General features: G+C 43.2%; 1 protein-coding gene across 2 annotated transcripts; it reads left to right on the top strand.

Moving 5' to 3' along the window:
- The first annotated feature begins 2,226 nt into the window (after positions 1-2,226).
- On the top strand, positions 2,227-11,288 carry LOC139474151 (uncharacterized). 2 transcript variants are annotated; one of them, XM_071257038.1, is made up of 2 exons: positions 2,227-2,352; positions 7,604-11,288. In XM_071257038.1, the coding sequence occupies exon 2, from the start codon at positions 7,928-7,930 to the stop codon at positions 8,918-8,920; it is 993 nt and encodes a 330-aa protein (XP_071113139.1). In that variant the 5' UTR covers positions 2,227-2,352; positions 7,604-7,927; the 3' UTR covers positions 8,921-11,288. The 2 variants fall into 2 exon arrangements, with proteins under 2 accessions (XP_071113139.1, XP_071113147.1); XM_071257046.1 differs by lacking the exon at positions 2,227-2,352 and adding an exon at positions 2,357-2,427.

Genomic DNA, 11,288 nt, shown 5'->3' on the forward strand with positions numbered 1-11,288 from the left:
TATTCGACACAAGCTGTATTATGTTTGTTAAGTTTGAGAGCTGAAACTATCTTGTAGCGTCAGGTCACTATAGGCGAGCACATGACACTCTTTAATGACAGCAGATTTCTCTTGTAGCGTCAGGTCACTATAGGCGACCACATGACAATCTTTAATGACAGCGGATTTCTCTTTTAGCGTCAGGTCACTATAGACAAGCACATAACAATCTTTAATGACAGCAGATTTCTCTTGTAGCGTCAGGTCACTATAGTCGAGCACATGACACTCTTTAATGACAGCAGCTTTCTCTTGTAGCGTCAGGTCACTATAGGCGACCACATGAAAATCTTTAATGACAGCGGATTTCTCTTTTAGCGTCAGGTCACTATAGACAAGCACATGACAATCTTTAATGACAGCAGATTTCTCTTGTAGCGTCAGGTCACTATAGTCGAGCACATGACACTCTTTAATGACAGCAGCTTTCTCTTGTAGCGTCAGGTCACTATAGGCGACCACATGAAAATCTTTAATGACAGCGGATTTCTCTTTTAGCGTCAGGTCACTATAGACAAGCACATGACAATCTTTAATGACAGCAGATTTCTCTTGTAGCGTCAGGTCACTATAGTCGAGCACATGACAATCTTTAATGACAGCAGATTTCTCTTGTAGCGTCAGGTCACTATAGGCGACCACATGACAATCTTTAATGACAGCGGATTTCTCTTGTAGCGTCAGGTCACTATAGACGAGCACATGACAATCTTTAATGACAGCAGATTTCTCTTGTAGCGTCAGGTCACTATAGACAAGCACATGACAATCTTTAAAGACAGCGGATTTCTCTTTTAGCGTCAGGTCACTATAGACAAGCACATGATAATCTTTAATGACAGCAGATTTCTCTTGTAGCGTCAGGTCACTATAGACAAGCACATGACAATCTTTAATGACAGCGGATTTCTCTTGTAGCGTCAGGTCACTATAGACAAGCACATGATAATCTTTAATGACAGCAGATTTCTCTTGTAGCGTCAGGTCACTATAGTCGAGCACATGACACTCTTTAATGACAGCGGATTTCTCTTGTAGCGTCAGGTCACTATAGACAAGCACATGGTAATCTTTAATGACAGCAGATTTCTCTTGTAGCGTCAGGCCACTATAGGCGAGCACATGACAATCGTTAATGACAGCAGATTTCTCTTGTAACGTCAGGCCACGATAGAGGAGAACGTGACAATCTTTATAGACAATACAGTTATTGATGACATCGGACCGCTCTTAATGTTGTATTCGAACTTTTCACTGAATGTATGGTATAGTCATCGAGCTGTGCACTTTGTGTATTGTGTTGTTGCATTCGAAATATGATTTGTATACAGACACAACGAGTTTGAATAGGGAAGGCGCTATATAAAGCGTTATGTTTAACACCGATACGTCATCATTCAGGATTGACAACATTGAACATTTTCCTTTGGGTAAAATTAAAGAGAAAATGTGTTAATGATAACAGTATACGGGAAAATGGTTGTTGTTTCAGTACCCGTGTCGGCAGTAAGCACATATCCGGGGTAGAATAGGTCTTCAGCAACCCATGCTTGCCATAAAAGGCGACTGTGCTTATCGTAAGAGGCGACTAACGGGATCGGTTGGTCAGGCTCACTAACTTGGTTGATGCATGTCATCGTATCCCAATTGCGTGGATAGATGTTCATGATGGCAATCACTGGTTTGTCTGGTCCAGACTTTCATTATTTACAGACCGCCGTCATGTAGCTGGAATATTGCTGAGTGCGGCGTTAAACAACAACAACAACAAACAAACAAACAAACAAAAGTAAGCACATGACATAGCGGGGCTGGTTAGAGATCAAAGTGACTTTAGAAGATAGATATCGCACTGATTTATTAACGTACACAACCTACATAATGGGTAGTGTCCAGTGAAGAAAGCCGCTTACCTATGCATGCGGTGCACACAGAAATAGTCTTTTGATAAATTGAATGGGCGAGAGTGAAATCCACCGTAACTACTTGCCGACAATAAAATATTCATTCGAGACGTTCTGTACTGTGTTTAACAATAAATCGGGATTAGGCTATGGACGTCAATGGTTTAGAAGGAGATACTTTTGTGAAACTCACAACCCCCCTCCCGATATGAATATTCATGCCCTCGCGTCCTTAGTTACCGCCCAACCGACCTGGCTGCTCGTGAGACCTCGTGAGAGCGACACAAGATCGGCTTGTTTGTTGTTGTCTGCGTTCTGTAAAGCCACTGAGACAAAACGCACACTAACCTTCTCAGTAACGGCTGTCCTACACCGAAACCTGGTAATGCTGATTGGACTTACCTGTCAGGTATGTGAACGCCACATGTGTGTTTCAAACATCGTGAGAAATTACTGACATGTGTTTTAGAAAGGTAATTGACAGGTGAGGAGATTATTCGTTACTCATTAGCTTACTTAACGCTGATATCACGACCGGGCCAGAGTGTCTGTCTTCGCTCTCTGGTGTACACATGTGATCGCGTGGTCACATTCCTTCACTATTTAACTGTAAGCACCCAATCGATGTCAAGCTAAGGGGATCACTCCTTTGCTGGTAAGTAAACTATCGATCGGTCAATGATATGTTTCGGATGTTTTATTCAACAAGGAACCTAAGAGTGTCTGTATACACATATATGTATAGTATTTGCCTTAAGATATGAACACATATTACACATGTGTGTACCCAGCGTTGAGTGTTACGTCTTTGAGCGTTTTTTTTCCAAACGAATTATCTTATACTAGTTCTCTGCAGATCTAACGCTTTAAAACACGAACACACATTATAGGTGTATGTACCGTGCATTACTGGTTACCGCTGCTCAACTTTATCTTTATCGTCTAATTTTTGGGGGACACGGGTGGCCCAGTCGTCTAAGGCGCCGCGATTCGCTGTGCAGAGTTGCGTCCCTTGGGCACACCAGGAACCTATGATTGTGAGTTCAAATCCCGGTTCGCCTCGATTATGTTTCTATGTTTGTCAGCACCATACCCGTGCTCGTGGGTTTCACCGAAGTGGTAAACGTCTGAGACCTGCATCACTCCGGGCTTTCCTCCCACATTAAACTGACACGTCGTGATATAACTGGAATACTGTTAACTCACTCACTCACTCGAGGCACACGGGTGGCCGGCCGTCTAAGGCGCCGGCAATTCACAGTGTACCCGTGAAGATCCGGGGTAGAGTATGTCTTCAGCAACCCATGCTTGCCGTAAAAGGCGAAGTCATGCTTGTCGTAAGAGGGATCGGGTGGTCAGGCTCGTTGACCTGGTTAAAAATTGATGCATGTCATCGTATCTAAATTGTGTATCGAGGCTCATGATGTCAATCACTGGATTGTCTGGTCCAGACTCGATTATTTACAGACCGCCGTCATATAGCTGGAATATTGCTGAGTACGGAGTTACACGACAAACAAACAATTCACTGATCAGAGTTGCGTCCCTTGGGTACGTCAGAAACCTAAGGTCGTGCATCCGAATTTCGGTACGTGTGTGGTGTCAGCACCACACCGGTGCTCGTTGGTTTCACCATAGTGATAAACGTCTGAGACCTTCATCCCTTCGAGCTTACCGCCCACATCAAGCTGACTCGCCGTGATATAAATGGAATACTGTACACAGTGGTGTTAAACCCAACTCACTCACTCACTATCATCTATTTTCACATTGTAATAATTCCAATGAGTTTGACCATTTTAAGCAGCAGATGTGTTACCCTTGTTATCGGTTCTTATCATAGTGGGGTTATTTTCCCTGCTCCGTCTCCAATGACGACCGAGTGAACCGTGACGTGATCAGTCAAGCATATCGTACGAAATATAAAAATCCACCCGCTCATGCATGTGCAGAGAAACACTGAACCTGGGCCTGGCTGTGGTATGTCGACATAGAAAACAAATAGCATAGTGCTATAGTCTAGAGCGATGTTTGATCATAGCTGTGACGTAACCGGGAAACGATGTGTGTGTGCCTTGCTACCTACCAACCTACCTACCTACCTACCTACCTACCCACCCACCCACCCACCCACCTACCTTTACCTACCTACCTCTACCTACCCAGCTACCTACCTAACCACCCACCCACCTACCTACCTCTACCTACCCACCTACCTACCTCTACCTACCTACCTACCCACCCACCCACCTCTACCTACGTATCTAACCACCCACCCACCTACCTACCTACCTACCTACCCACCCACCCACCCACCCACCCACCCACCTACCTCTACCTACCTACCCACATACCTACCTACCTACCCACATACCTACCTCTACCTACCTACCTACCTACCCACATACCTACCTCTACCTACCTACCCACCCACCTACCTCTACCTACCTACCTACCCACCCACCTACCTCTACCTACCTACCTACCCACTTACCTACCAACTCACCCACCTACCTACCGACCGACCGACCGACCTATAAGATGTCTATTTTATGAGATGGAATACAGCTTGGACATTTGAGAGGGAGACACGGCGTTGATAACAGAGTTTCTCAGACCAAAATACCACATTGAAAGAGAGGGGTGATTTCACTGTTATAACCGAGTTATTACGAGTGAGTGTTGCTTTTTTAGCACTATCGCAGCTATATATCGTTGATGGATAAATTAAATTGGGACCAGGCAAACCAGTGGTTGACAGCATGAGCATCGACATGCGCAATTGGGATACGATGACAAGCATCAACTAAGTCAGCGAGCCTGACCACTTGATCCCCTTAGTCGCCTCTTACGACAAGCATAGTCGCCTATTACTATAGGTTGATGAAGACCTATTCTAACCCGGATCTTCACGGGTCAATCAATTTACTACTTAAGAGATAGCCGATATCTAAGCATATTCGTCCATGTTGGGATATATGATACACCAGGATACACCAATCCCCCGTGCCTTTACGCGAATGAGGAATGAATGCGTTGGTAGGTGTTACCGCCTTCTGGTCTAGGCAAACCAATGGTTGATAATATGAGCTTCGATCCAGGCTTTCCATACCTTGGTCTACGATGACACAATCTGTCGCAACTCAGAGTAGCTTTTTCCTGGTTACCAAAGATCCTAGACTAACATATAGTCTATGAAATCTTATATTACACAATATCCCTCTTGACTCTAAAAATAATTTTCCCTATGCTGATTTCATATCGTTTCATGTGGAATAGAGCTAGCTAGAGCTGGCTAGACTTGCTTTTATATACGCTTGTAGATTGTGTGTTTTTCCCCATAATAAATATATTCCACAGTCAGGACTACGAAGATCCATATACACGATACAAAACATAGTTGTCCTTTTAGTATCTATCCTCTGGTTAAACCGTTTATTGGTCATGCCGAAGGCCTGGGTTATATTCCTAGGTTCGAATATTGCTTCCTCAATCACTCTAATCGCTTGTTTCCCAAACAATGAGCATCCAAAGCAGATAAGACTCCACCCGAGTGGAATTCGAACGTAAGCTTTATGCAACCCTCTGTCGGCCAACTGCGCCCCTGTCCGAAACGGCAAAGATTTGGCTACGAAACTTTCAACGGAAATGGCCGATAGTGCCCAGAATGCACTCCTATCTCCCCAGAACGCCATCTCCGAGGCCTCGGGACCAACGTAACCGAAACTTAGGTCACGACGTGTCAGACAAAGGTCATACGTGTTACGTACGCTCCCAACAGGGCATTAAGCCAGAAACTGCCTACTTGGCAACTCTCGCGTAGTTAGGCATGTGTAAATAATCCTATTTATGACGCGCGATAAGCTCAACGCTCTTGTAATCTCTGCTTAATATATCCCTAACAATAGCGAGCTCCGTAACAACATCCCACCTTATAAGTATACCTTTCATAGATATATCATCGAATGGCTAGAAGCATATTTTCTTGGTTGACACTTGTTTGACGTATATGATTAGCCATTGTGTATACATAGGGTGTTACTATACTAGTCAAAAGAAGTTAAAGAACATCCGATTCTTTCATGTTGCTAATCGGTCATGCCACGACATATTAACTATAGTAATATGAAAGAATCGGGTGTTTTTAACATCCTTTTAGTAGAATAGTATATATTAACATGGTCTGTTGTGGGAACGCAGGCAAAGCTTTGACCCCCGGCCCTGTTCTGGACACGCCCCTTTTGTAATATGCACTGTGTGGCAAATCTCGAACGCGATATCGATATATTTCTCAACATAATCTTACAAAGTCTTTAAATGTGTTCAATCATACTGCATAAAAGTGTCAGTTCCGATGTGTTTTCAACAGCCTCTGGAATATGTACAATATATGGGGGAAATATGCGTGAATCATTACGCAACGATTTGAAAAAAATCGTTTAGCTATGCCCGCTGCGTTTAGACGGAACCCAGTCGCGAATGTCCCCGAGGGGCACGAGTCGCTGTTCGGCTTGTCCCGGAATAACACGAGTTGGTCACGAATGGTACTTGTGATTGAATCCCGTGGCTGGATCTACTCAAGTCACATACCGCTTGGTATCTATGACACATCCACGTATTTAAATGGTTTACTATGACTCGTGGTGCAAACCCTACACGTCACCTTAGAGATCTCTGTGATGTTTGTCTCTCGGGGGGAACGGACCAGGCTATGCCCCCTGCTCTCAGCGTTTGTCCGGGAAGTCGACTATTGAGGATCGGGTGGTCATACGATGTCATCATGCCCCGACGAATTGGCTTGATGCTCATGTTGTCACTCACTGGCTTGTCTGATCAAGGCTCGATTATATCATGGATGCAGTGATATTGTAAGCTTGTTGACACCGGCCTAAAACAGTATTCACTCGCGCGATGTTAAGAGTACCCTTTTTAAGATGGCGCTAATTGCGATATGAATTATTTGTATCAATACAATTACGCGCGGTTGTAAAGACTCGACCAATGTCATCGGAGACCACGCACCGCCATATATTATTCGATATCTCATCTAGTTTTCTATAACCTTTATGAATAATATGCGTCGCCGAAAGAAATCCATTGAATCTCTGTATATATCATTGACAGGCCATTGAATGAACACGAGTGACTGAGTAGAGTTTTACGCCGCTTTCGGCAATTTTCAGGCAAAATGACCATGATCATGGAATTCATACATTGTACTATGTGGGGAATCGAACCCGGGCTTTCAGCGTTACAAGCGAGCACTTTAGCCACTAGCCTACTCTACGACCACATAAATACGAAGGATCCGACATTCTTTAAGTAGAGACAAAAACAAAGGTGACTGAACCACAGCAGACTAGTGAACTCAGATCTCGCGGTCGCTGATAACATTATTAAGTTTTAATGTCGAATAATGTTAGTACTTATTTCAGTAGACCCGTAAACCAGTTACTTGGCAATATTAAGGTACTGGTGTATATTGACCGCGGCAGCATAGATAATCCCAGCTTGTGGTAGCGCTAGGTGAGTCAGGTATTGTTTAATCTTCATATGTACATTCAATACGGGAGCTCCCGGCTCACATTGTGCACCTGAGCACGTTTGTGCAGGTGAGATCAAAGTGGTGATTACAGGTATCGATTTTTATCTGTTGACAGGAGTATCCGTAGTCGGGACCAGGAAGGCAGGAGGCCAGTACTCCAGCAGACGACACGCCGGCAGACGACAGTTCCCTAGTGAGTTCAGCAGGGCTGAAACAGTAGAGACAAGCTAACACTGGACAGTTAATGTGATTTCATTCGGAGCCTTTTGATTTCGGTGTACATCGAGTACACGGTTTTTTTCAGGTTTCACGAACTTCCAAATATGGTTCATTCATACCATAAAAGTACTAGTCTTTGATTTGTGTCGGCTCGATAATGAATTGTGATTCGTCCTGGAAACAGCGTATCTGAAGGCAGACTGATCCCGGCTTCTCTAACATGGCTTCTGCACATTTGGGCCCTGAGAGTCCACGCCCTCTGGCGGTAATTTCAGAGAGTTATCAGAACCGCTTCAAAATCCCCGCTATGGAAGAATATGATGAATTCAGCTTCGGTGAGGACTACGAGGAAAAGATGTACAAACTCATACACAAATACCTCGAACTGGACACAACAGACAAGCTGTGCTACGTCGGGGACAACAAGGGTAGTATGGCCCTCCTTCTGCAGGAGAAGTTCGTCATTCTTGAACCTGTTACAACCGTGCTTCCGGGTACCTTCCATTACGCCGAGACGGAAAGTCATAAATTAGTCCCTATACGCATCGCTCACGTAGGCGCGGAGGAATATTTCCGTAGCCTCGCTGAACAAAATATTAAGGGTCCAAAGACTCTGTTTACAAAAGTGATTTTAGCAGACGTTGTGCGTTATTTCACAATCCCTCACCACGTGTATGAAAATATATTGAAGTGTCTGGCGCCAGGAGGAAAGATTTTGATCACCCATCGTGCAGGGAGCTTGAGTACTCTCCCATACTTCAAGGACGCTTTGGACAGACTTCAAGACAACGAGACCCCCTACATGACTATTATCAAGACCCTGCAGTCGTGTAATCTCGACGTGGAATGGGAGCTAGAATGTCTGCCAATCATCATGCCAAAGAAGAAATGGTTCGCCATGATCAGAGAGAGGTTTCCACCACAGATGGATCAACTCAGCGACTACGAGATCATGTCTGGAGTCCGGGAATTGTCAGAGGGCATCATGAAGTACCCCGGCGATGTTGTGGAGTTCACGGATCGACTGCTGTTCATCACGGCGTGTAGAACGGAACACACATCGTGTATACCTTCTATTCAAAGGCACGGTGTCTGCGATAGTCTTCCCCCGCCATCTTCCACCGACCTCAAACTGTCCATGACCTTGACCCCTGAAGTTAGGAAGTACCTGAAACAAGACAAACGAGAAAAGAAAATGTTCAATTGGAGTTGAAATTGGCAAGTGAATGAGTCATGTACTGTATACGATGGGATAGATCACAGTTCACGTGGATATATCCCCCGCTAGGAACATCTGCGCACGTGGGTGTAGCGGGAGAGATGCCCCTTGTGTAGCCAATCACTGATTGTGCCCTGATAGGTGTGACAACACCCAGACTGTCGTGAGTTATGCGATACCCCCCCACGTAGAGGCCACCAGGATGTTAAAAAGATCGTGGCTTCTACTGCTAAATGTGTTGTAGAGTTGAAAGGTCGTTACAGTTAAGATCGCTTTTCTCCATGTCATGGATTATTCTAGATAGTTATTTCTTTATAATACATACGCAACGTTTCAGGTCAACTTCTCATCCATCTGGTCTTTTCTTAAATTACTTGCTTAAAGGGTTTTGTTTCCAAAGACAAGGTCGGTCGAAATAAAATATATAGAACTTACTAAAATATAGAATATCCGTAAGGTGAAACAGATAAACACAAAAATAGGTCAAAGGGTCACGACATTCCTTATTATTATTATTATTATTATTATTGTTATAATTATTATCATAGCGATTATACACATGTCGAAACAGTGATAGAAAGCTATATGAGGGCATTTGCCAGTCTCGTGACAAGTTTGAGCGAGTATTATCGCTGAAATAGCTTTGGAAATACTGCCCCATTTCCTTATGTAAGGGTTTCAACAGTGTTTATTCAGCGTTCAGTTCATGTAAATATTTAGGTACCATAGCGTGCTTAACATAAATCGATAGTAACTTTTCACTCCTTTTGATTTCAATAAGAACCAAAGTTAAAATATCAGTCAATCAAAACACTCTTTCATGATATCGGAATTCGATCAACATCAAGGCAGTCGTGTTTAAAACGGCGAATAATAACAACCCTAACAATATTGAGTATTCATAATAAGCAGCTATTATTACGTAAGATTATCGATAAACTCAGACTCTGTACACAACTCATGCGAAATGTTATTGTATTCTGTAACAAAGTACTGCTATTGCTTTGTATTAAATCCAGAGCTGTGGACATTGTTGCGTGGCAGGATACCACCGAGCCAGCTTGCTATTTGTAGCATCCGCGGCTACAGTGGGGCGATTACTGCCTCCAGATCTATAACTAGAGAGATAATGGACAATTATCCAAAAGCGCTTTGCATTGATTTTACCGTGGTCTTGCCACATTGAATAGTACGCTAATGTAGACCCGGTGGACGTCATGTTGTGGTTATTTCTAAATGAAATAAGGAAACGTTTATTTCATACACATGTATATAGGTTTCTCCGACTAGTTCCTATAAAACTAGCTCCATTGTCTGGTATTCTTTACTATCATTTAGATAGTGTAGATATTTGCCCCCGTGAAACCTGTCTCTGTGTAACCTAGGTAAAGATTTAGTACTAGACTGCAATACATAATCAGATTTGAGGTGGCAGGGAAAACAAGTAGACAAGCGGTGGTAGAGATTCCTAAATCAGTTTCCCTGGGATTGAGGCGCCTGAAGTTAACTCGCTTGGATTATCAAGGTCGGAGCCTATAGAGAGTCCTGTTTTACGTGGTTCAAATAAATGGCAATCCAATTATAACTATTCACCCTGGTAAATCGGTCATTTGATGTTATTATTGTTAAAATAATCATGTTTCTATTATTCTTGAAAATTTAGTTCCGTTATTCGCAGTGATGGTTGTTTCGTTTTATCGATCAGTTCCTGCGTGGACAACTGTGTCTGCGACGTCATCCAGAAGTACTTATGACGCGCCATTTGTAAAGCACTGATATCTAATTAATCGAACAACAGTCGTTAGAACTGAAGACGTTTGTTTATTTATTCTGTGGGGATGAACTCGATCGATACGACCATTCACTGTGTATTGCTGATATAATACAGATCTGTCAGGCTGGGAATGGCCTCGGAAGATTATGATCTATGGTTAAATAGGACATCCCACACAATGAAGGCTCTCATTATTCTTTTAAACACGGCTGTATGAACCAGGATTGATTTAACCTGAGAACGATAGCTTCACGGTGTTCCTTTATAGAAATACAAATTGACGCAAGTACCGGCCAGTAATGATGTTATTTATCTGGTGTTAGAAACGATGTTATTTGTTCCCATGGTGACAGTTATTGTGAAATGAGACATATTTTCGAAAGGGTAGCATTGATCAAATTGTATTGTTAACACTTCCTCCAGTAATTGTGATCCCGTCACTGGTGGGTACGTGGGTTCGATAATTGATGTAAAGACCCTTAGTGCCTTTTCTTTGCAAATTAAATTAGATGACATGTGCCTAGGATCACCTACTTAGTGTGAACGACAAACTGTTTCTAGATTGTAATTAAAAGGATATTGACAAGA

This window comes from Haliotis cracherodii, unplaced genomic scaffold (assembly GCF_022045235.1).
Source record: "Haliotis cracherodii isolate W230 unplaced genomic scaffold, xgHalCrac1.p SCAF_1, whole genome shotgun sequence".
NCBI lineage: Eukaryota > Metazoa > Mollusca > Gastropoda > Lepetellida > Haliotidae > Haliotis > Haliotis cracherodii.